We start from the raw sequence: 27,274 nt of genomic DNA on the forward strand, positions 1-27,274 counted from the left end.
AGTAATCTCCATTTTTGTGGGAAATTATGTTCTGAAGTGAGCATATACTTAGATGTTTTATCCATCAACTGACCACCATCGGGGGCCATACTCTGTTTTCTGTAAAGACTTGGAACTTTCCAAGAGTGCATTGCACATAAGGAAAGCAAAGCCAGTTCAAACTTTGGCATGCACATGGGTAGACTTTTTGGCAGGGCTAGAACTGTCTTCCAGTATTGCCCTTCTATTTTAGTCCAGAATTGTTCCGATCTAGGAGTTTTGGTCTTGGCCCCATATAATATATTTGCTGTGACTTTTTGCAAATAGGTGGTGATTGTAGAGCAGAATTTTCCAAATTTTTTCGGTATTACCAATGCTTGTGATGTGGCTGTTCGTATTTTAGTTTGTATGTCTTGTAGATAGGGTTGATCTGTGGTATGCTTGACATTAATGCCAAGGTATTTATATTGGTAAATGACTTCAAGGCAGGAGTCGTTTAGCAACCATCTGAAATTACGGTTCTTTTTTCATCTGCTAGGATGGCAGCATAGGATTTTAGTCTTTTCACCATTAATCTCTAGCAGATTCGTGGCAGAGTTTTTTTTAATTTTTTTTCCACGCCAGTTAATAGTTTCTGAAGACCTAGAGGAGTCTTTGTGATGAGAACCAGGTCATCTGCGTACAGAAGCCAGATACAGAAGACTCCAAGTCGAGGGAGATCACATAGCATAGATGAGAAAATGTCGGTGGACAGGAGGCTCTGGATAGTTTAAGTAGCATTAGATCTCTGTTTACAGAATCAAAGGCTAACTTGGTCAACATATGCTATGCAAATGGTCGCTTTGTATCTGAGCTCTGCTGCTGGATTGCTGTGATAGTCAATACATTGATAGTTGTTCCAAGCCCAGGAACAAAACCCGTTTGGTGTGGGTCAGATAAGTTGTTTAGATTGATCCAGTGATTGAGGTCCCTGGGGATTATTCTTGAAAAGAGTTTTCCCAGGACGTCGAGCAGCGCTATGGGCCTATAACTGGTAGGTAGCTGGCGATTGCCCTTCTTGAAAAGGGGTACTATTAGATAGCGTTAAGACCAAACTGTGGATGAGTGATTGGATCAGAACTATGGACAAATGCTCTGCGTTACATCATTTTGCAGAACGGTTATTTACAGCAAAAAAGCTCTACACCAGTGAGACATACTTGTCCCGTTTTCCTGATCCGAAATATAGGAACCTTTATATCCGATTGAGATTGAATCTTTGGCATACAAATGATGATCTTTATATTCGTAAATTTACCATAAATAACAGATGCAGATTTTGTGCTCACCCTTCTGAGTCTGAATCTTTTAGACACTTGATTGCTGAATATCCTCTACTTACTGCAGTAGAGTCAAACATTTTCATCATTTTCTCCAGGAATATCGATACATGAACCCAAAAATGTTGTGGAGATTCCTGTTTGATTGTCAAAAATCTGTGGTAAATATAGCAATAGTTAAATTCATGCAAACTTTAAATCTACCTGACTGCAAATCTGAATCTTGATGCCAAATGAGTTTAGGCCTTGTATTAGCGCGGACGATGGAACATATACTTGAGTAGATGAATATACCCAAGGTTTGGGATTTTTATTTCACTATTCAGAATTAATGGTTGCAGTGCAAAACGACAAAATCTCCCAAATGATTCTGTTTTGATGTATTCGTAGCTCAGGCACCATCTTGATGCCACCATAACTCTACCACCGCCATCCACATCTCATGACACCTGCAACGTATGCCTAGACAAATGACATTCACAATTCCCACTCTGCCCGATACTGCACCACGACAGGGAGCAGGTGGACGAATGTATGTCAAGGTGTGACTTGTGTCAACCAGGTACGTGGCCTACAGCCTAGCCATCCTTTGTGCAGGGCAGGTTCCTGCTGCGCTTGTATTGGCAGGGTACACACCGGCTCAAGCAGCTGCCCGCTACCCCGTCAATATCTCCTACCAGCCCTCCGGCCTGTGAGGACAGATTCTTTGAAAGGTTCCTCGGACTCATGAAATCTCCTCGTATGGGGTGCATCCTCAGGGGTGCCATCAGGGAAGTGTTGTTAATGGCTCTGGCGCTGCAGGCCCCAGTACAGGCGCCCCTGTTCAGCCTCCACCACCCGCTCCGGTCCTCCTGATTGTACAGGCGGCTCCGTAACAGCATCCGCTGCAGCCGCCGTCTCCGATCTCCACACCACAGCCTTTGGATTCCAGCACCCCTCCACCGGTGCCGGACCAACCGACCCTCAGGTGGACACCGATGAGGATGACCCTGACCCACCATCAGCCAAGGCCTTGCATGAACGTCTTACGGGTCTGGCAGAGTACTTGGCCATTTCTCAACCCGAGGTCGAGCAACCATCAGAGGGGGTCCTCGCCGGAGTCCTCACGCTCTGTCCTGCAGCAAGAAAAGGGATCCTGATGCCGAATGACGTAGTCGCCTTGGCCAAAAATGGCTGGCTCAAGCCCCACTCGGCCCAGCCGGCCATTCGACGCCTGGATGCCAAGTACAGGCAGATGGAGGGGGATACACTCTTGCTATGGGCCCACCCTCGGCCGCACTCTTCGGTGATTGCTGCGGCATCACTATACTCCAAACCTCAGTCGGCCTCTTCCGCGCTGCTAGGGAAGGAGGAGAAGATCTTGGGGGCATACGGGTAGAAGCTGTATCCCAATGCGTGCCTGCATGTTCGTCAAACCAACCCCTATGCCATGCTGGCAGCAGTTAACCAGAGGCTTTGGCGGGAAATTGCTGATTTCCTCCCAGAGCTTCCGGCACAGAGCTAATCACAATTCAAGGCGGGATTGGTCCAAGATGGTGGCACAAGTGGCCCACATTGACACCTCTGGCCGGGCCATCTGCATTGCCACGGACATGAGAAGAACAGCCTGGCTCTGTGCTACTAAATTCAACACGGATGTCCAGGAACGCATATTAGACCTTCTGTTTTAAGGGGGTGACCTCTTCCACTCCACCACAGATTAGGAGCTGGACAAAAATAAAAACGGCTCACAAACGGCCAAGTCTTTATCAATCCTTACAAAGACCACACCCAAAACGTACAGCCAGTCACAGCAGCGCTCGGACTAGGGGCGTACATACAGAGGGTTCTGCGGCTTCCAAGAGCGGAGGTCCAGGCAGCCTTAACGTTCGCCGACCCAACATCGTTGCAAACAACACAAAGAGGAGGGGGGGGGGGGTAAGAGTAAGTGCTTTTTGAAGTCCTACACCTCTGCAACAGGGAAATAAGTCATGAGACACTCCTCGTGTCTCCAATGGTGGGTATGCTTGCTCTAGATGCACCGTTCTGGAGCCAGTATTTTGCGGACCCCTGGATCCTCTCGGTAGTATCCACCGGTACCACCTACCCATCCCAGCCTCTCATCCCTCTTCCCCTCCTCTCCCACAGGTTGGGACAGCAACTCTTTTAGCAGAGATCCAGTCGTTCGTCACGAGCCAGGCAGTGGAGGAAGTCCCAGACTCCACGATTTTCGCTATTCAGAAAAAGAACCAGGCGGAACTGAGAGTTGTGCTGGACCTTTCCACCCTCAACTCTCCCTACCTGTGCAAAAATTCAAGAGGGTTACGCCAGCTTTAATAGCGGAGACATTGTGCAGGGGAGACTGGATGTGCTCCCTGGATCTGAAGGACGCATACTTAAAAGTCCCGATCTGGCAGCCTCCTCATTCTTTTCTACGATTCAGGATCATGTGCTACCATTTCCAATACAAGGTGCTTCCCTTTGGCCTCACTTTGCCCCCAGGGTCTTTACCAGGTTCATGAATGCCGTGGCGTCCCTCCTCAGGGCCACCACATCTATCTGTATCTTGACGACTGGCTTGTCAGGGCTTCATCCCCGAAAGAGGTGCACCGCACCTCTCAGGCGGAGATAATTGTTCCTACTTCTCTTCACCTGGACATCACTTTGTGGTCCAGGAACTGCAACCTGCGGACGGGCAAGCCTTTCCGGCAGCCTGCCCCACAGGTCACCATCTCTACAGACTTTTCTCTCGAGGGATGGGGGGGGGGCACTCATTCAGACAGACCACTCGACCAGCATGTTCCATGTCAACAAGCGGGGGGGCTACCAGGTGTCTCCCTCCAACCCCCCCGTCCCCCTCCCACTGTGTAGACTGGCAGTCCGCGTGTGGGAGTGGGCCCTGGAAAACATCTATCTCATGGCCGTCCACCTTCCAGGGGAGTCCAACCTGGAGGTAGACAGGCTCAGCAGACTGGGAGCGGACAATTACGAGTGGCAGCTAAACGACCTCGTACTGCAGGAGATCTTCAGCAGATGGGGACACCCACAGGTGGACCTCTTTGCCTTCTGGGACAACAGGAAGTGCCAACAGTTCGCCTCCTGGCAGGGGCAGGGCCCCGGCTCCCTGGGCGACGCATTTCAGATTCAGTGGAATGGCATGCCAGCATGCGCCTTCCCGTCCACGCCGCTGATACACCGGGTGATATGAAAGATCAAGGAGTCTCACCAACTCAGCGTCATTCCGATAGCTCCATGGTGGCCAGCCAGGCCATGGTTCTCAGAGCTGCTCAGCCTCTCGGAGACCTCCCATTCGCCTTCCGACGGGCCCAGCACATCTTAATGCACGGCAGGGGGTCAGGGTCATTCACCTCACGCCACAGAAACTAGCCCTCACAGCATGGTTCTTGAGCAGATCACGCTAGGACACCTCAGCCTGTCACAGGGTAATCTAAAGATCATACAGGGCGCTAGGAGCAAAGATACCAGAGCGCAGTAGAAGAGCAAGTGGACTGGGTTCTGCCACTGGGCAGACTCTAAGGATATCAACCCTCTTGCATGTACATTGGACAACGTGCTCCCTTTCTCGGCGCACCTTGCCCACTCGGGCGTGTAGGTAGAAACTTGCTGCACTTACTTGGCAGCCATTGGGGCCTACAGAAACTCAGATTAGGAGGTCTTCTCTTCCAACCCGATTTGTCAAGAAGCATCTAACGGGACTCGCCAGACACTACCCACTCATCAAGAGGCCACACCATGTTTGGGACCTCAATATAGTGTTGGGGGCCCTGGCGCACGAACCATTTGAGCCAGTGGTGTCTGCGGACATCAGGCTGGTCACCATTAAGATGGCCTTGCTAGTCGGCCTCACCTTGGCTCACAGGATAAGTGAAATCCAGACGCTGGTCACCTCAGAGCCCTACACTACATTTCACAGAGATGAAGTAGTCCTGCAGACTTGCCTAGCATTCCTACCTAAGGTGCCTTCCGCATTCCATCTAAACGAAGAAATAGTGCTGCCTATGTTTTTTGCTGAGCCCAAAGACGGCGCATAGTACTGCACTGCCTGGATGCCAGGCGTGCCCTGAAATTCTATTTGGACAGGACCAAGGGCTTCCACAAGTTAGATGCACTTTTTTGTCACCTTCGGCAGATTAAGACTGGGATATCAGGCCTCTAAGGCCTCATAGCCCTTTGGGTGGTCTTGGCCATCAAAGAAGCTTACGAGGGACAGCATAAGCCACTGCCTGCAAACATGCACGCCCATGTGGTCCCAGCCAAGGCAACAGCCATCGCATTCCAGCGGCATGTCCCCTGGCAAGTCATAAGCAGGGAGGCCACATGGGCCACCCCTTCGGCTTTCTGCAAGCACTGCCGTTTGGATGCCGGCTCTAGATCAGATGTGGCTTTCGGACAGGTGGTTCTTGGAAACCTGTTTGCTTAAACAGGGTCTCCTCTCCACCCTGGGGCTCCACCCATTGTAATCGCCCATGCAGTATGGAGGAAAGGGGATGGGAATTATAAGTAATTATAAGTTACTTACCGTTGCGACTAACGTACTTAGTCCCCTTTTCTCCATACGTCCCACCATCCTCCCCCTTAATAAAACTGGTGTTATTAGGCAATATTAATATGTTGTTGACGCGTCTATGGGGACTGAGGTGTGGCGGCGGAGGCAGGGCAGCGCATGCTTCCAGGGCCACACCCCTGCGCGTCAATACATTTAAAGGGGAAGAAAGTTTTTTCTGGTGAAAAAGGTTCTGTCTCACGTCCCTTGAAAGGGGCGCCCATGCAGTATGGAGGAAAAGGGACTAAGTTGGTCACTACGGTGAGTAACTTATAATTTATGTACCCCAAACCTTTACTTCTAAACCTTCCTTTCAAAATAAGATCCATTGTTGAAATGTGTGAATGGCAAAATGTAACCATTACCAAGCAGCATGGTTTGGTTGTCCTAAAAAGTCTGTTGTGAAAGGAAGTGTCTGTGTGATCGTTACAGATGTTTTTCTCTTAAATAGGAAATGACATGAAACGGTAGTATTATGGCATCCGAATACAACTCCATTTTCTTTTAACAGAAAACCCCGACTGACAAGAACTCAAAGTGCCTTTTCTCCAGTCTCGTTCAGCCCTCTCTTCACTGGTAAGTAAAATGAGCGTAGCTGCTTCTGCTCCAAATTATGAAGTCTGCTTGTTGCTACCTTAATGGTATTATTTGCTTTGTCTTTTTCATCCTTTCAACCAGTGCTTTTTTTGGGATTTTGCTAGAGACTTTTATCGAAGAGTTTTATTTTATTAATTCAAAATCGGTATTTTTATCTACCCTGGTTTCAAACAGATTTTTAAAAATGTTAGTGGCTAGCTCTGTTATTATCCATGACACTTCTGAAAATTCAGTTGGCGTCTTTATGCTGTATGAGAAAGAATTCTATACGCCACTTTTATGTTATTTACAGTTCTAAAACAATTTTTAAGTGAAAATGCAGTCTGAAGCACCCCGACTCACAGCCACGCGCCCTCCTCCTATGACCACTGCCCCACTCTACACCACCACTTTTTTTTAAGATACCCTTAAGAGTGAGGTCTCTGTAGCCATTGCAGTACATATGCAAGTGATAGCCTGAAAACGGGGCCCAGATTCTCCATGTTTTTTCGTTCACATGTTTATCATTAATTGGAAAAGGATATAATTCACGATCACAAGACATTTTACATATACAAAAATACGATCTCAGTGGATGGAAGTGGAATTGCACAAGTTCACATACAGAAAATAGGTCACAGGTCCAGGAATCTATCCTAGATATCATCAAACGGGTCTCTTTTCCTCTTTCTACATAAGATTACAACCCTTACAATTTTAGATGTATGCACGAAATCAGACATCCATTCCGAAACTGTGAGGGTGTTTGCACACTTTTCCAATTCCTCAACACAATTTTCTTTGCAGAGAGCAAAGCTCTAAAGAACCAACATCTCTGAAATGTCAATTCTGCTATTGGCTCCTCCTCCCCTAGAACAACACTATTGTAATTAAAATCCACATCAATCATAAGAACAGTATTCATTGTCTGTCACTTTTATCCAGCAATCCCTTACAATTCCACATTCCCACATCATATGTTCAAAGTATTCTTCTCTGTTTGCATTTCCAAAAAGCCTCTGACTCCAATAATCCCCTTTTTAAATATTAATTGTGGAGTCCAGTATAACCTATTCAGGATCTTTATCTTGCTCCTTCTACTAAATTCAACAAGGCCAAGGACACATTCCTGCATATGTTCCATCTGCCCACACTCATTTCCGAGTCTATCACCTCTGTCCATTTGAGCAAAGGTTTTTCATGGAGGCAATGTGACCATTCATTTTGAATTCCCTTAACCAATCCATCCAGTCCTTGTATACTTCAGGAAATGTATTTCCCACTGCTTTTTTCAGTTATCTATATTCTCTGAAAGAACAATTTTCAAGTTTGTTTTCTTTTGACAATCTTTCAAATGTGATCCAGTTTCCTTCTTCAAAAAGGTCACCTAGCCATTGGATACCAGTCAAATACCAGTTATGCCAAAAAAAGTCTTCCCCTCCAACTTGATGAGTTGGAGTAGGAGTCTCCTTTCATACTGAGCTTAATTAGTCTTTTCCAGCATTCCCGAAAAAATGTTGTTGGAGCATATGATCTGCAACCATGTGCGTCTTCTGACGCCATCACCGCCCTTGGAGCAAGTGGAGTACATCTGCTAGTTTCACCCTGAATCCAAATATCTGTTGAATTTTCAATAAAAGGAACCAAATGCTAGATGATGATTTTCAAAATCCTTTGTTTTAGACGTGGTTGTTTCCCTTCCCGCAGGAAGGATTGTATCAAACTCCATCTTCTTCATTAGTTTCTTTTTTGTCATTATTAGAATCTTACTCTGGATATAGATGATCCGGGGAGCAGAAGACATCCTGATTGCGTTCACTCTTCCTCTTCGCCCACAGACTGTTTCAATTCATCCCATCCGCGCAGGTCTTTTTTCAACATCTCAAATGCGTGATGCAAATTAACATCCATCACATGATCCACATCTCTCGTAAGCCATGTACACAAGTACCGCATTTTCTCCGGACACCATCTGAATCCACGATCAATTAGTCATTCACCAGTTCAAGTCTTTGAAGCCGGCATCGTTTCTGATTTAGACCAATTTTATTTTTATATCTGAGTACTCTTGAAAGCCTTTGATTTGATCTGTTGATGCTTGGACTATTGAGTTTAATCCTTAAATCGCCAGCAGCATTTCATTGGCATATAGCCAATTGTTTTCGTCAGACTTCTCTGTGTTGCACACCTTGTATCATCCGATCCTCCCTGATTCTTGCTGCCAAGGGTTCTATAGCGAGCGCAAAAAAGCAACGGAGACAGCAGGCATCCTTGTCGTGTTCCTCGCCCTAATTCAAAACTTTCTGATGAAAAACAAGTGGTACTAATGCTTGCTGTGGGTTTTGAATACAGCAGTTTAATCCATCCAAGCAGGTTTTCTCCCACTCCGGAGCCCTCTAAAGTGGCCATTAGATAGTTCCATTCAATGTGATCAAACGCCTTTTCAGCATTTAGTGATAGAACCGCCACCCCAACAGGTAACTGCTTACTTTAATATAGTGTCAGTATCAACCTGTGCATGTTATCAGATATGTCTCCCTTTAACAAAGCCAGTTTGTTCTTGGCAAATAAGCCCTGGCAGCAAGTTTTCAACTCTTGTCGCAATGACCTTCGCTAGGATTTTATTATCTGTATTAATTAGACTTATTAGCCTGTAACTGCTCATGTTCAGCGCTGATTTCCCTTGTTTTAAAAAGAGATTTTTCTGGTGGATGGAGGAAGAGTGCTGCATCTCCGCGAAGATTGCAACATTGCCAGCATCAGGGCATATACTTCCTCTGGCATTATCGTATAAAAATTCTGCCAGTAGTCCATCGGGACCCGGACATTTTCCCAGGTTTAGACGGCACGTTGCTCTCTCTCCAAATACTGTGTGTTCTAAGGATTCAGTTTAAGGTTGCAGCTTCCTATGAATTCATTCAAGCGGTCCTGATTAATCTGCACTTTATTCCTTGAATTCTTTGTTAATTCTTGTTGGTTCAACAGTTATTTCTCCCATCTGGCAGTCTATTGCATTAATAGATCTTTCACTTTCCCTAACCTTCAGACGGTGTGCTAAGAGACAATCTCATTTCTCTTCTCCCTCATAGTAGTTGCTTCTTGCTCTGTACAAGAGAACATCTGCTTTTTCTGTTTGGTGCATCTCCATTTTTTAACTGCTAGTGCAGAACAAGATTCCGCTGTATGATTCAACATGGTTTTGTTTTTCCATTTCTTCGTTTTTGTTTTTCCATTTCTTCAATTTCTTCTTCCAATTTCTTCACCTCCTTTTCTTTTTTTTTGTTTTATTTATTTTACTAGATATGCCAATCCGCATGCCTCTTCATGTATCATTTGAATGCTTCCCATACACACTCCACCGCAACTTCCTCCGTCCAGTTTTTCTCCACAGAAAACGTAGCTTCTGTCACAAGCGTGTGTACTATTTCTACATTCTTGAGCAGGGAGACATTCATTTTTTTATGCATTGGATATGACAGACACTTCTATTGAAATGGGTGCATGATCTGAGATTGGGATAGTATTAATATCGCTTTGATTACAATTTTGTGTGCAGACACCAGAATTCAGTAGCAAGTGTATATGTGAGAACATTTTATGACTCCCCGAATAGAATGAATATCGTCTATCCAAGGGGTGCTGAAATCTCCACATATTGAGTAAGCCACATACTCCTACGTCCGTCCCCTTTCCTCCATACTTATGGGACATCTCTGCGTCCTGTGGGACGGGACCGGAGCGCTTTGTAAAAGCATCCAAAATTTCAAAAAGAAAGATTTTTCTTTTGCCCTTCCTCTCTTTCTACGCGGGGCCCGGCACGCTGCTGTAACCCCGTCCATCACGGTTCCGCCCGCGCATCGCCCATCAGTCCTTTTCTCCGCTCGATTGGGACTAGACGCGCTTGCATCCTCGGAAGATCTTCTTCCTTTTTCCTCCTCTCGGGCTCTCGCTAGCGATCGTTTACTAGTCTCTTTGTCGTTCAAACTAGACTTTCCAGATTGTTCATCGCGTCACTGACGCTTGCGAGGGCGGACCCCCATCCTCTTTGCTTAGAGTGTTTGGGTCCAGATCACTGTTGGGACTCCTGTTTTTATTGTCTCCCCTTCGGTCTGGGCACTTCAACGTCGGTTGGAGCGGTGGGAGGTGGTGTTTCGGCGTACTCCTCCTTCGCATTTTCAGGCGTTTAGCGACGAAAAGAAACCACGCCCAGTGAGTTCTTTACTTTTCAGAGCACCCCGGCCTGGAGATACCTTTCCAGGATCTTCCCGCGCCGGGAGGAGCGTTGATCGCTCTGTCACCGGGGATTGCCCCGAGGTGCCCTCTGGGCCTAATAATTGTACCAGAGTTTCCTCCGAGGGTCTCCGTAAGGGGCCTGTGGATACCGGAGCACGCTGCGAGGCCCCTCCTGTGGGGGCTACCTGTAGATCCTGTTCTACTGAATCGAGGGGTACCGGAGCTTGCTCTGAGGCCTCGTTATCAGCTTCCCTCAAAAGTACCGGGGTGTGCCCCGAGGCCTCGGCTGGGCTTGGTGTTACCAAACGGTTGTTTGAGGCCCACGCTAGTAAGGCTGTTACCGGACCTGGGTCCGAGGTCCCTCGTGCAGAGGCTAAAGAGACCAACATTTCTGTGAGGCCTTTTCAAGGCATTATCGGTGAACGTACTTCCTCACCGTTCCCGCTCTTGTGGCGATGCCAGAACTGTTGAGGGAGCAGGGAGTGAAAGTTCTTCCCTTACCGGCAGTGCCAAGGTCCTTCCTGCGAAGGCTACTTTGGCTATTGGTATGTCGCAGAAACATTCCAGGCCTCATAGTACCGGCTCGGCTGAGGTTCCTTATGTAAAGGCTAAGATTAAGACCCCTGATCCACTGACTGGGACCCCTGCCTCCCTTCCACACGTGCCGCAGTTCCCCTCAGGTGATGGCAAAATGGTGGCCGTTCCCGCCACAACCACAGCGGCCATTTTGGGCGCTCAACCTACAACTACGCCATCGGCCTCAGGTGTAGGAGTTGGTTCCGCAGGTGAACACAAAGTTCCTTGTATGCATCCGTTCCGTCCAGTTTGATTGGAACGCCCTGATGCCTCTCCCACACAATGTCTCGTTGCCTGTTGGTTCGGCACCGTTGATTTTTGTGGACACTTCGGGGGATGGGCCTATGCGGCAACCGTCCCCGCTGCGTCCCTGGAATTATCCTCATGAGAGGCCTTCTCCGGCGGCTCCAAAACCGTCTCCGGAGGACACTTTTTTGGCAAATTTAAGACGCTCATGCCTACTGACCCCATGAGAGAGTATTTAAAGGGTCTTTTTCGGGAGATTTGCCCACCCGCGCCTACGGCTCCACTCGCTTCACCAGTGGTTCCGCCAGCGCCACCCTTGCCTATGGTGCCTCCACCGACGCTTCCGCCCTTGCCCCCGTGGACAAGACGGTGCCTGACACGGTTCAGCAGGATCCTGACCTGTCGGGTGATGCGTAGGGCGAGCAGGACAGCGAAGACCAGCCCTGCTCTATTAGAGCTTTTCACGACCGGGTACTGGACATGAGGTGCCTATTGAATGTCCCAGTGCCTGAGGCACCCGCTCCGCAGGAGGGTGTGCTTTCGGGGGCATTCACCTTGCCTCCTTGGGAGTGTACCGGCCTGTTCTTGCAGAAGGACGTTTTGACCGAGGTCCACAGGGTCTGGGAAAAGCGACACTCTGGACTTTTCGTCAATAAGAAAATTGACCCGCGTTACAGGCTGCATTCTTCAGAAGAGGTGGCCCTGTCATCTTGTCTGCCCCCTTCCTCCACAGTGGTGGCCGCGGCCACTTTGCAGCCCAGGCCTTCAGCGTCCTCTTCTATGATGGCGACTCAGGTTCTGGGGAAAGAGGACAAACTCATGGACTCCCTTGGGAGGAAGATTTTCGCTAGCTCGGCCTTGCAGCTCCGGCAGGCCAACGCGGAACTGGTGTTAGCGGGGGCAAACATGAAGATGTGGAAAGGTCTGTCGGAGTTTGAGGAGTTCATTCCGGTCGAGAAGCTGGAAGACTTTAGGGCGGGTTTATCTGACTCCAGAGTCTTGGCTTAGAATCTGCTTGAGGCTGTGGCTCATCACGTCGACATGTCTGCTCGGGGCCTTATGCTGGGTGTTGACACCTCTCTACAGGCGTGGTTGCATGCCACCAAGTTCTCGAAGGAGGTACAGGACAAGGTGTTGGACCGGCCGTTTGACGGTAAAGAGCTTTTTCATTCCACAGTGGATGTGGAGCTCATCAAAACAAAGGACAGCACCCAGACAGCTAACTGCTTGTCTGTCCTGGTTAAAACTCCTTTCAGGAACCAGAGACCGCTGTCACAGAGCCAGCCCTGCTTTGGTTTTAGTGGCTTCGTAGACCGGAAATCCCGCAGAGTGGATACTCCTTTGGGTAATCACTGCCGGAGGCGGCAACGGACTCGGTTTTTCTCCCTCTCCTCAGCCTCCTCTTCAGGTTCAGGTGGTAACACCACTGAAAAACCTGCAAAATGATGGTTTTCCTCACTCGCACGAGACCCCGGTGGGAGGATGCATTGCGTCTCATTGGGAGGCGTGGCAGACAATCACCGAGGACAGGTGGTTCTTGGCAGTCGCTCGGGCGGGCTTCCGCTTATCCCTACCCCCCTTCAACCCTCCTTTCCAACAGTCTGGATCGCCCTCCCTAAAAGCCGAGGTGCAGAAGCTGCAGGACCTCAGAGCTGTGGAACCCGTTCCTCTTGGGGAGTGAGGGGAGGGCTTCTGCTCCCGGCTGTTTTAGGTCCCCAAACCCAACCAGGCTGGCCTACGCACCATCCTAGACCTTTCCCAGTCCAATCTTTTCCTACCCCAAGAGAAATTCAAGATGATCAAGCCCGGCCACATACGATCTTCCCTCAGCGTGGTGGATCTTCAGGATGCCTACATGCATATCCTGATCTGGGGTCCACACAGGAAATATCTGTTTCTCTGTGGGAGCGGAGCATTTCCAGTTTCAAGTGCTTCCTTTTGGCCTAGGTTCGGCACTGCGTGTTTTTACGAAGATGGTGTCGGTGATCGCGCCCTATCTTCTTCTGCAGGGTATCCATGTATATCCGTATTTGGACGACTGGCGCTTGCGCAGCCCTTGTCTGCTGAAAGCTGCCTGCAATCTTCAGTCTCTCCTCCAGCTCCTGTTCCACCTCGGGCTGTCAGTGAACTGGCGGAAATCTTCCATGACGGTTTCTCAGGACTTGATCTTCCTGGGTTTCCGCTGGAACACGATCGACTGCAGAGTGTACCTGACCGGGGACAGAATGGCAGATCTGTTGGCCACGTGTCAGATGTTTGCGCAGTCAGAGAGCATGTTGGCTTGGTGGTTCTAGAAGCTTCTGTGCCTCATGGCCTCGTGCGTTTTGGCGCTTCCTCTTGCGCGCCTCAAGATGAGGTGGACTCAGATGGCTCTTCGGAGTTCTTGGCTTCAGGCTGTGGATCCAGACTCCAAGTTGATAACGATTCCGGCTTCCATGAGAGCGGACCTGGACTGGTGCTAGTCACTCAGCAACCTGTCGGTGGGGGCGGGGTTTCAGGACCCAGCTCCGACAGTAACGGTCACGACGGACTCCTCCCTTCTGGGGTGGGGTGCGACGTTGGATCTTCAGGTCTCAGCTCTTTAGTCGCCTCAGGACAAGCTCCTCCACATAAATCATCTGGAGCTCCTGGCTATCTTCCTAGCGCTCAAGGCGTTCAGACCGATCATAGCCAACAAGGTGGTCCGGATTCGCACGGACAATGCGGTGTTGATGTTTTACATCAACAAGCAAGGGGGGTACCAAGTCTCTCCCGCTCGTGGAACTGTCCATCCAGATTTGGGATTGGCGGTTAAGCATGGTGTTTGGCTACTTGCAGTACACATTCCGGGTCAGCTGAATGTCACAGCAGATGCCCTCAGTCAGCAGACGATAATCCGCTACGAGGTGGGAACTGAAGGCATAGGTGTCCTCATGGATTTTCCTGCGCTGGGGCACTCCGGAAGTGGACGTCTTCGCTATGGCGGCAAACAAGAAGCTTCCTCTGTATGCCTCCAGAAACGGACTTGGAACCTCCTCTCTGGGGGATGCTCTCAAAATTCCACGGCACAACATGAGGGCTTATGCCTTCCCGCCTCTGCCTCTAGTTCATCGGACGATTTGCAAATTGAAGAACTCGATGAACTGTTTTCTTCTGCTCATTGCCCCGTGGTGGCCGGCCAGGTTTTGGTTCTCAGAACTTCCAACACCTGTCACTGTATCCGCCGATCAGGTTACCGGTGACCCCTGATCTTCTTCACCAGGGGGAACAACTGTGGCACCCCTCCCCACAATCACTCAGCTTGTCGGCGTGGTGCCTGAGTTCAGGTCTTTAGAACATCTTGGTCTGTCCGCGGATAACATGCTTATTATCCAGGCAGCCAGAAAACCTTCGACTAGGTCCGAGTACAAAAGCAAATCGCTTAGGTTCTGTCATTGGTGTTTAGTCAAGCAGATGGACCAAAGGCGGGCCACAATTGACACGGTACTGTCCTTTGTATCCCACCTAGCAGAGTCGGGATGTTTTATCATGTAGAACATGCCTTTCGCCGGTTTCCGCCTTTTTATCTACGGACCAATGTTCTTACTCTCTGGCTAACCCAGTGGTTAAGACATTTTGCAGGCTTGATGCGCCTCTTTCCTCCGATTCGCAGTCCGCACCAGGCGTGGGATCTAAATGTGGTCCTGACGGCGTTGTGCCATAAGCCTTTTGAACTAATGGCCACGGTAGACCTCAAGCACCTCTCATGGAAGGTGTCCTTTTTGGTGGCCATCACTTCGGCAAGGCGCGTGAGCGAACTCCAAGCTTTGTCGGTGTAACGTCCCTTCTTGGCTTTTCACAAGGGTAAGGTGGTCCTAAGGACAAACCGCGCTTTCTTGCTGAAGGTGGTTTCTGAGTTTCATCTAAACCAGTCTATTACCTTGCCGGTCTTTTTTCCGAACCCCGCTTCAGAGGCGGAAATGGTTCTACACTGTCTGGATGTTAGAAGGGCTCTTAAGTTCTAGCTTGACAGGACTTCCGAGCTTAGAAGCTCTTCTCAACTGTTTGTCCCTTTTGGTAATCCACAAGGAAAGCAGGCCTCTTAGGCTACCATCTCCCGGTGGAACGCGGCCTGCATTACGGAGTCTTACACCGTTCAAGGGCTGAAGCCTCCTAAGGGTATTCATGCACATCTGATGCGGGGCAAGGCAGCCGCAGTTGCCTTTCAGAAATATGTCCCCTGGGAGACCGCCGCAAAGGTGGCTACTTGGGCCTCCCCATCGGCTTTTTGTAAACATTATTGTCTAGACCTGAGTTCAAGAGCTGATGCCCAGTTTGATCAGGCTGTGCTGAAGAACCTGTTCCAGTAAGGGATTTTTCCATCCACCCATAGTTCCTGTAATCCCATAAGTATGGAGGAAAGGGGACGGGACGTAGGAGTATAACCAGGTTACTCACCGTAGTGACCACCTTACTCCTAGTCCATAGTCCCCTTTCCTCCATACACCTGCCCGCCGTCCCCTCTAATAAGGTTCCTCTGTTATTGCTCAAGGATCTCTGACCCGGCGATAGAAAAGGACTGATGGGCGATGCACGGAGCGCAGCCGAGATGGGCGGAGTTACGGCCAAGTGCCAGGCTCCGCGTAGAAAGGGAGGAAGGACAAAAGAAAAACATTTCTTTTGGAAATTTTAGATGCTTTTACAAAGCGATCCGGTCCCGTCCCACAGGACGGAGAGATGTCCCATAAGTATGGAGGAAAGGGGACTATGGACTAGGAGTAAGGTGGTCACTACGGTGAGTAACCTGGTTATTCTCTCATAAAATCTAGCATGGCTTCTCGCTTAATTTTGCTTTCTTTGCTCATAGAGTAAACACTTTTTGTCTATAGTCAGGATCCAGTGTGATATTGAAATCCCCACCCACCACTAGGTTTTGTTGACTTAAATTCTGTATATACTGTGTGAGAAAAGCAAAACAAAGGAGGTGATGGCTGGAAGGTTTAGAATAAATCTTAACCTCTGGCATTCCTCTGGGCAACCCTCCAGACCATCGTTGTTCACCTGGCAAGCCAAGGGAAAGAAATATGCAAATCGGGCTTGGTCTCACTCCCAAAACGGTAGTCCAGCCAAAACTGCTAGGTCACATCCTTTCTGCACGAGACCACAGGCATCCCCAGACATGTTTCAGCCTTGTTGGGCGTCATCAGAGGAGAATTGCCTAGCATTTCTGTGCTGGACTGCCCCAGGGAAGGACAAGACTGATGTTTTGGATATTTCTCCTCTGTGAAAGAAAGTGATCGAAAGACTCTGGGAATGCTCTCGTAACTGGGGCTAATGTCTGGCAGAGTGCTTCCCAGGACCCGCCCCCCTTGTTATTTGCAAACTGTGTGAGACATATGAAACTTGCCATCCCCTTCATTCGGTGCATAAACCTTGCAAGTAAAATGAAACATTTTGAACTATCAGAGAAATGCAAACTTTTCTCCCATCTTTATCCTAATCGCAGATTATTTCAGATATTGGCAGGCTCTTTACCAGAGTGCAAACTCCCCTGGAACTAGAGGTAAAACAGGAGCCAAAAACCTTCCCCACCCATCCATGTTTCAATTTTTGGGCCTCTGCTTCTAGTAGGCGTTTATTGTAACGGGGCTATATCAGCCCCCAGTTTGTTAAGCCTACCTAATATCCTGTTCCTTTTGTTTGCACAGTTTATACCATTAACATTGCATATACTATTTTCAAACCAGTTTTGTTAGGCAGTGCACTATTAGAGCAGAACAGAACCAACCCCGTGAGAACACAAAAACAGATTACCTACACAAACACAACATGCAAACACTTGGTATTGTCAGTACAAACCCACCAACAGCACCCTTCCGTATTCCCTTTAGAAAGAGGTCTGTCCCACCCCCTCCCTGTAGAAGCCAATGATAAAAAAAATTAAAAAAGCATCTCAGTCAAATGTCTGATAACTAGAACTCAGTCCCTAAATCCCAAAGCCTATGTGCTGCACTAACTTAACTCCATGTGGAAACTCTAACTTTTAGAGCTTGTAGTTTCTAGCAGTGGCACTTAGCTATATGGAAAGTTTATATCTAATATTATCTTAATTTATAGCCCTTTAAGTCTAAATCAAGATTAATTGGAAAGAGAGGCATTATAAATTAACAATACTACCCAAGTACGATCAATGACTAGCAACCATAAATGACTTCAGTTTGTGTCTAAATAAATATTCTTTAAGCTAAACGTGAGGTGCTAGCGACACATGCCATTTACGGCTAATGTTTAACCTCATTCCTATTAGTTCACCAATACCCTCCATTTGCCCACATCTCACTTGATTTGCCTATTAAACTACCACAACCATCCTTTACCACACTAACATTGGTTCCCCATATTTAATCCTGGTACTTCATTTCTTACTGCCAATACTAATTGACAGTGCATTTGGCCATTTGAAGGAATTTAGAAATGTTATTGAGCTGGCCGTGACTGGATTCGCTACACCTACACCGCCCTGAATCCCACTAGCCAGATGCAACAGACTTGCCTGAAAAGTGAGGGAATCTACATGCATGTGGTAACCACTGACATTTAACCTACTTGACTGGTTAACAAGCGAATCCAGGTCATAACTTAACCTGACAGGGTATTTACCAGTTGCAGAATTGATAAGTCTTAATAATCATACTATTAGCTCAATTCGGATCCTTTCATTTATCTATCAACAAAATTTGATATTCACCGGGCCACTACAACAACCCATGCATTAGCAAAATTTCTGCCCGCCCTTATGAAATAGTCGAGGTTAAACCTCGAATTGGCCTGGGTTTGGTACCCTGGATGCTATGTGAACTGCCAAATTAATTTCAATGACATAAAGGTCAGTGCATATATCTACATTGTGACATATTCGTGTCGGAGCACATTAGGGCTTCTGACCAGCACACATTACAGTGGCTACACCTATTAATGTGTTTCAGCACATTGGTATCCAATGGTATCATGGCAACTTGTCATTGCAGACCCACTTGCCCTGGGGATCCAATTGTACTTTTCAGAACATTGAAATCTGGTGTCTGATCCTCAAGTCTGGGCTGCTCTTTATCTTGGGAACTTTACATCCAGATGTGCTCTAGTGATCCAGGGAAGGACATTGGACAGGCAACCATGGACTCCTACCGTACAGGGCGACTAGCAACTTAAGGCTAACTGTCGAGTCAGGTTTTGGTCTCCTTAGGAACAACTGGAACACATCCATGTCCTGCAGCTTTAAGTGACCCAACTTGCCTTAATCGCAATTTTCCCATCTCTGGAGCAGAGGATAGTGCTCATTTACATACACAATACCTGGTGTTAAATATTAACCAGCAGGGTGGAACGAAGTCCCACGTTCTATGCAGATTGGTAGCAAAGATTTGGTAATGCAGTCTGGAGCGCTCCAACCTTCTGAAAGCCTTTCACCTGCCAGGGACACAGAATGTGGAGGTCGACTAGTTAAGCAAGCAATCTCAATAAGACCAGTTGGATGTTCAACCTTTCATAAATTATATTCCGGGGATGGGAAGTCCCTTCTTTGCCTAGATTTGTTTGTATGTGAAAGCAATGCAAAATGCAAGTTGTTTGCTTCGTGAGTGGGACTGGTGCATCTTTCTCAGGGAGGTACATTTCGGATCTGGTTGTGCGAGCAGAGCCTGCATGCTTTTCCTCCAGCTCTGAGAATGATATCAGGTGGTGCTTGACTTGCCTTTCATCCTTGACCCTTACAACACCTTATTGGCTGGCAAGAGTCTGTTTAGGGCACGGAAAGTGTGTCCCTAGTGCCTTCAATCACTGAGCTGAGTGAGCAGGTTTCTGAAGTATTGACCATAGGTCGTTTAGGACTATCGGAGTACAATCACAAAATTATTCTAGCTCGTAGGAAGCCTTTCAGGTGGACCCAATATAGGAGTAAGTGGATCTGACTCGTTCATTGGGCCATCAACAAACATTGGTCTGCTGATGTGCTCATTGGGTCAATAACTGCCATTCTTGTCACATTTGGATAGCATAGCGTTTCAAGTTTTCATGCAGAACATATCCGGCATAAGTAGGTGCTTACAGCAGCTCTTGGGGGATGGGTTTTCACTACGTGCAATCCAGTATATTTGATGAAGGACTCTTACAGATCTATCCACCTCCCCAGTCAAAGCGCCTCACCCGGTGTGGGACTTGAATCTGGTGCTGGTGGTTATTTTGCACAAACCAGTTGAGCCCATGACCTTGGCGGATATAAAGTTAGTGAGCTGGAAAACTGCATTCCTAATAGTGGTAACCTCTGCCAGTCACATCAGCAAGATCCAAGTGCTGCTGGCTTTGGACCTGTATGCTAACAATAAAACAGGAGATGAGTCAAAGCTACCCTAACCAAAGGCGTGACATAGGGTCACCAGGTTTGCAGTGGAGCTAGAGAATTGCTAGCTCAATAGACGGAAAACACCTGAAGATATAGAAATGAACAGGGTTTTTATTTTACACTAACGGAGAACGAGACACATTTACAAACTGCGCCATAGCGCTGAAGATATGCATGAATGAGCACATTGAGGTCTGCATATTTGTGGGTTAGGAAGCAGAGTGGCAAACAGTATTTTCTACATGTAGTTTCAAATGACAATACATTTAACATTGTCGACACACAATTTTGTGTTTCTGGTTCGGTGTAAGTGGCTGGTGGATATGGCTGTGAAAATGGAACAGCGCTGTTACACCAGGTACCGAATGGTCTTCAGGACAGTTTGATCGAGTCGGGTCAATGTTGAGGTGCGTCTGCCTGTTGGATGACAGGGGACTGGGTTAGTTCAGTGAAATTGATGTCTGGGAGAGTTTAAAAACTGCAAAAAGGGAGGACCTACCATGTGCCCGTAAGTAGGCGCCTTGGTCGAGTTCTTTTTAGTCCAGCGTGTTGGACTGAGATGCTGTCTGCAAGTGTCAGAGGCCTGGAGCTAAATGAGTAAAAGAGTAGATTTAGGAAAAGGTTTATAATTTGCGCTAGATTGTGACACCAGTGCTGAGGTTGAGAAGGACTGGGGGTGCAGCCATTGTCCCGGATAGAATATCAACGAGCTGGCCGTGAGGTGACCATTATAATGGTTTAGAGAAATTATTAGCATAACCACCCAGCTGTTACAATTTGGTGGTGACCAGCACCCAGATTCGCAGAATGGTAAATGATATAGGGATCGGGTGCAAGATTATTCATGTGGTGCCCAGCGGTATTTTTTGCAGGGAAAAGGCGGCGGGTGAGCCGTGCAAGTGACTTCAGGGATCGGTAGTAAGCCCTACCAATACACACAGGTTGCTTGTCAATCGGCCCAGCCATTTCAATATCGTGGTGATAGGCCTCCAGATTCGCAAAAATGGTCTCGGGTGCAAACATTTTCTCGTAGCGCCTAGCGGCATTACTTACAGCGAAATGGCGACGGGTGAGCCGTGCACATGACTTCTAAAGGATCGGAAGACCCTGGCTCTGTGGAGAACATCCGCCATCTGCTCCTAAATTGCCCGGCTTTGAACGACATTCGCGCCCCATTTTTGACTCCGCTTTGGCATGACTCGGTCTTGATCGAGGAGCACACGTGGTGGTGCCGTCTAATATCTGGCGAGAAGTCTCGATGGGCGGTAGTCACGGCCAAAATATTAGAAGCAGCCTTTATTAAAATCGGCGGCTTAGCCAGTGACCGGCCGAACATGGCTGTTTAATTGACGTTTCTGTGTAACCATTGAAAAATTTCTGTGAAGCTGAGTCGCTGGGCTGTAACTTGGTGAACCTTTTTTCTTCTTTTGATTTTCTTTTGATTTTCATTTACTGTAACTATCAACTTCTTGTAAAAATCATTTTTCCTTTGATTATACACAAGTAATAATAAAATAAAAAAATAAAAAAAAAAAAAAAAAAAAAAAAGGATCGGTAATAGTGCTACAACGTCCTAAGCGGTCGTGATTACGTGAGCTAATAGCCACATGTGAGATCTCAATCCCATGTGGGATGAGTGTGAAGGGGTTACCTGATTCTCAGGAGGAGTGGCGGACGACGGCAAGAGGTTTTTCTCAGAGTGTGAGTCGAGCTGTGTCACTGATGGAAAATGATGTACACGTATAGTAAATAAGTGGACTCGCTTGCAGCCAATGCGCGCATGTCATGAAAAACAGATGCTCTGCGCATGTCAGAGGGGGGCAGTGTCCTATCTCGGAAGGAAATGAAGCGAGTCCTGTCATTGGGTAGAAAAGTCGGAGCAAGGACAGGAAGCGTTACGCAACCAGAAACGCCAGTGTTGCTGTCTATTGCGACCTTTTATGAATGCATCGTATTTTAAACATCGTATTTAGAAATGCAACTGCCTGTTGGACTGCTTGAACATAATGATGTATCATTGGATCACATAATTAGAAGTGCTAGAGAAATATGAACTACATGGTTTCAGCACAGTAATTGTCACAGAAGGATCATTATACATAAAAAGGCAGATGTAACCACCAGATTGCTTTTAAGGCAAAGTCTGCATGTAAACAAAGGTGACAATTTCACGAGACGTCATTGTCTCAGCATCTTAATTATCATACAAAACAACCAAAATTCATAGAAGCCCTTGTGACTTGCAAATGGACATACTGGTTATGACCACATATTTGTCATAGACAAATCATCATGAATTATGAAAATGAAACTGATGTATCTGCCAGTTTGTTTGAGGCTAGGTAGTACAGTTGAGCCCATAGGGTAGACCTTTCCCGAGGCGTGATTTTCTCAGCATCACAATTGGCATACAAGGAAACGAGCAAAATTAAATTTAAAATTAAACAAGTTTTGGGCACCCCATGTCTGGTGGTGGTAGGCATACATATTGCACAGGTAACAGGGTAAATGAACCGGGCAAAAAAACGGCAAACAGTTGAGCCACTGAGGAACAAATGAGAAAAAATGAGAAAAAAAGCAGGGCAACCTTGCTATATTGTTAAACACATGTAAGGGACAGAACGGTGCCTAGAGAGCGATGTTGAGAGAAGGCAGAGTCACAGATCATATCTTAGTAGAGATACGTTTGTACTGTAGTGGCCCAAAGTCTAGATGTTTTAAGGCAACAATAGCATTGATATCTGATTGTGAAGAAAATTATGATAGTCTTATTTAGTAAAAAACAGACTCCTTTCGATTGAAACATTTAGACCTTGTCTAACCGAGTCTAGTAGGTAGATCCATTTTTGTTCAAGCTTGCGTAAGGCTAGATCTGTCACCTCAGCGAAAAGGATTGTTCACTGTTTGTAATATTGCCCAAAAGATGTCATTGTGGGTGTGGTTCTTGGCTTTGTAATGTGCCACCAATGGCTTGTCTTCAACCTGGTTGCGCACGCAGGATCTATGTTCACAAATGCGTTGCCTTATTTCTCGTTTGGACTTGCCAACGTAGATCAGATCACAGGGGCATTTGATTATGTACACTGACCATTTCGTTCTTCAGTTTGTGAAGGAGTTGAGAGTCCAGGGATTTCCTTCAGGTCAATGGTTTTTAGGTTGGCTGTCAGGGGACAAACGGAGCATGAACCACATTTGTAGTGTCCTGTTACTGCAGGGAGTTTCCATAGCGTGGTTTGTTTATGGCTTGGTACGACTTCTGTGTATGTCTGCACAAGATGGTCTTTCAGGTTATGGCTCCGTTTGAACGCAAACCAGGGCTTCTCTGGATTGAAGGAGTCCGTTTTGAGTTTATCCCAATTTTGAGGATAATTTTTCTGATTGAGTTACATTGACCTGAAAGGATTATTCACGGTTTGTAATATTGCCCAAAATATGTCATTGTGGGTGTGGTTCTTGGCTTTGAAATGTGCCACCAATGGTTTGTCTTCAACTTGGTTGCACACGCAGGATCGGTGTTCACAAATGCGTTGCCTTATTTCAAGTCCAAACGAGAAATAAGGCAACGCATTTGTGAACATAGATCCTGCGTGTGCAACCAGGCTAAGTTTGTGCAGACAGCATACACTCTTTGCTTGGGGTTAGGCCATCCACCCTAGGGAGACGATGCTTGGTAATAACCAAGGAGTAGGAGGAAAGGGGATGTGATGTAGGAGTAAGGACAAATTATTCACCTTTGTGACTACTGTACTCCTAGTCCATAGGTCACTTTTTCTCCATACGCTTCAGCCCCCTTAAAAAGACGCCATCTTCCGTGATCCCATATAATGCTGGAAATGGGGTCTAATGGGTGTTGCCAGTTGGAGTCAGTGTGGGCCATAGCCACATCCTGTGTGTGCGCAGGCACTCTCAGAATATTTACTTTTGGAGGAAATGTTTTGCTTTGCAAATGTACCGGTCCCTCTGCATTTGAATGACGCCCATGAAGTATGAAGGAAAGGGGACTATGGATTAGGAGTGCAGTAGTCGCTATGCTGAGTCACTTCTCCTTAATACATCTCTGCACATTATTGATATTCTAAATATCAATCTGCTTTTATTTGGAGGGTAATGTTTCCCACATAAAAGCATCGATTGAAGCAGTATTACCACATTTCTCCAAGGGAGTCCAATGGGATTCCAAATGCAGACACTTTAGTTATTATTCCCCTTTGCTCATTGCTCTAAATCATGTAGACCCTTCCTGTTACCCAACTCTATTTAAGTAAACTCCTAATTAGGGCTTTAGAGGTTTATTACATAATGCTTTTTTCGTGTATTCTTTCTTAGATTTCCATTTTACATTGTCAACCTTCTCAGCCTTCTGTGCTTGGGCCCCTCAAATCGCAGTTGAGCATAATTGTGTGGACACTGTACCCCTTGCTGTAATATCCCACATTGACCTATCCATTTTGTCCTCAATCTTACCTGAATTGCATTCCATGCAGTTCGATTTTTCGAGTGCTTTATTTTACCTCTGTTTTTGCAGTCTGCAGCATCTTCAATACAGCTCCCGATCCTTCTGTTTCAAGCTTGTCCTCCCTTTCTTTTTCCCAGTTATTTTCTTTCTAGATTTCACATCATCGTAGCACCACCTACTTTGTCTTCTAGAACCCTTATTGCCTCAATAGTGGCCTATTCTCTTTACTCTTGATTTAGTATGGTCCCCTGAATGAGCAGCTAGCAGTTGGTATTGATTTTAATAATTGCATTTTCAATATAGCCCTTTCTGTAACAATTCTTTTCTGCCTGACCCTACTGATGGCCACCTACTGAAGAGGTGTATTACTTTACTCTTTTTGTGCTAGCCTTTTTATCCAAGCTGCTTCTCTATTAACATGTTTGCTACTGTTGATGACATTAGCCCTGAATTTAGAATCCCCTAGAAGTAGCTTCTAGATGAATAGGAGACCTACGTATTCAGCCAAATCTGGAGCATGTATAGTCTAATTTATTAGATTGGCCACAAGTACATTTTTGGTCAGAGAGGCACCAAATGGGCACTAGTTTCTATTTGGGTTGATCTTAGAATTGCAGCAGATTACATCACGTCATCGCTCTTAATCTTCGACATCTCAGAAACCTTCAACACTGTTCACTAATTGGAAGGCTTAAAGAAACCAGATTCCGTAACACATCTCTACAAGGGATGAGATTGTTCCCAACTGCCAAAACCAAGAAATCACCTGAAGTCCTCCATCCCTCCTTTTCACACCAAACATACAACTGATTACCTGCGGAGTTCATCAGGGCACCGGCCTCTCGACGCTTCTCTTCCACATCTATGAATAAAGTCCTCTGTTCGAAATCCTGCTATGACCCAGAAAACAAAGAATTTGTAGAATTATTATTCTGGAAGGGATGGCTGCTGGCCTTTTTTTCCCTTCAACATATTTCTTTATTAATATTTTGATAAAATACAGTAATCAACTTTGTGAGGCAGTTCAATCACGATACCTCCCCCTTCTTACCACCCTGCTCCACCCTCAACAATAAAATCACCCAACTGTCCCCAGCACTCCCTCTCCTCTCACCCCTTGGTTCTGATTCCTCCCTTCAAGACCACATCTTTAGACCTTCCGGTGACTAACACCTTGAAACATTAACCTTCGGCACTAGGCCCCCACACAGATGTGCCTTAAAATGTATTTCCAACCACAGTCCTGCACTGCCCCTCTTCTTCACCTGCTAGGACTCTGTGATTCCCCATGCTCCTTCCCTAGTATTGCCCTCTGGTGGGTTTGCTCCGGGCCTCATGTATTTATGAATACATTCTTCCTACTCAGTTTCCAGAGAGCCTACATGTCCATGGAGCGCTGTTATTATTCTTTCCATAGTAGATATGTTAATGTCAACATTGGCCCATTCCTTTTTGCCAGAGGGGCAAACTCTTTTCCATTTCATGGCGAGACAAGCTCTCGCTGCTAGAAGCAGGGATGCAGTCATTTTCAACAGTCTAGTATATTCGCCCACCTCCCCTTCAAAGTCAAACAGCACAAACATGGGCTATTTACCCCGGGCAATCCCGTCCGGCTCCTTCATCCACCCCAGGACTTCATCCCAGTAGAATTGCACTCTTGGGCATCCCCACCACATGTGCCAATAATCGACACTTGCTCCGCATTCCAGCCAGCACGAGGGGCTGGTATTTTGAAACATTTTGAGTCTAACCGGGTCATACTGCCAACTGTGAAGGATCTTGATGGCGTGCAGTTTATGTTAAGAAATCGATGTCTGTGTAGCTCCTCTGCAAAGCTTGCCCCCACAGTGTTGGATCTATACCTATCTCCATGTCTTGCTCCCATCTGGTTCTAAGTTTCTCTGTGGACCGATTCCACAAAAGCCCCATGCATCGTCGAGATCAGGCCCCCCATTTCAGGGGTTGAGAGTGCCCTGGATCTGTTCCCTCCGAGTATCAGTCAACTCCCACTTCAATTGAAAGTACGTGAAGACTACAGTTTACCTATCCCAAGCGCCTCCTTCAGTTCGATTATGTTGATTAAGCTACTTTTCCTCCACAGGTGGCCAACGTGGTGGAGGGGGGTGGCAGGGGTGTGCTTTCCCAGTATTCAATATGTCATTAAATTATTCCGTCATGAATGGTAGTAGGGCCGGGAGGAATGATTTGTAAAACCCTGCTGAGAACCCATCTTCCCCAGGGGCCTTACCAAGTGGTAACCTTGCCATTGCTTCTTAATTTCTTCCACTGTTATGGGAGTATCCAGTACATTGGTCTCCTCAGACCACTTGGGCAGGTGAGTGCTGTCTCCCTCCCCCGGATTAGTCTCCGATTCGTACAGCTTTTCATAAAAGGCGGCAAAACCCTCCTGGATCCCCTCTGTCGAGGATTCCATCACTTTGTCCCTGCCTTCAATTTCTACCACCCTTCTTTCAGCCCTCCTAATTTTATTTATTTATTTTTTATATTTGTATAGCGCACAAACAGCCCTTGGGCATTGTGGCGCTGTTACCAGAGGGGCACTTACTTACAGGGGAAGGTACAGGTTGAGTATACATTTACAGGATTTACATTTATAGAGTTTAGGCGCAGATTATATATACATTTGCAGTTTATATAATTTTTAAGTATGCAGAAATATTGTGGTTAGTACAGAGGTTGGTCAGGCAAAGAGCATAGTTTTCAGTGCCTTTCGGAATGCCATATGTGATTCCTCCGCACGTTAAGGTGGTGGGCGAGCATTCCATTGTAAGGATGCCCGGTACGGTAATCTAGCTTCCAGGAGTGCATTCGCCTGATCACCCTTCTCATAGAACGTTTGCTTCAAAAACTGCAAGGTGCAAGTTATTTTCCCTTTCTCCAGAAGCCTCAACTCCTCTCTTTTCCCCTTAGACTCCAACTCGGTCCTCCGGTGATTCATGGGCCTGTTTATGGATTTGTTTGATCTCCTC

General features: G+C 46.9%; 1 protein-coding gene across 1 annotated transcript in view; it reads left to right on the top strand.

The window, feature by feature from the left end:
- SOCS7 (suppressor of cytokine signaling 7) overlaps positions 1–27,274 on the top strand; it is a 733,557-nt gene that overhangs the window by 154,368 nt on the left and 551,915 nt on the right. Inside the window, exon 2 of the mRNA XM_069634664.1 lies at positions 6,353–6,417. Coding sequence (XP_069490765.1) covers positions 6,353–6,417 — 65 coding nt within the window. The remainder of the gene's footprint in view (positions 1–6,352; positions 6,418–27,274) is intronic.

This window comes from Ambystoma mexicanum, chromosome 13, assembly GCF_040938575.1.
Source record: "Ambystoma mexicanum isolate Mex_15411 chromosome 13, UKY_AmexF1_1, whole genome shotgun sequence".
Lineage (NCBI taxonomy): Eukaryota > Metazoa > Chordata > Amphibia > Caudata > Ambystomatidae > Ambystoma > Ambystoma mexicanum.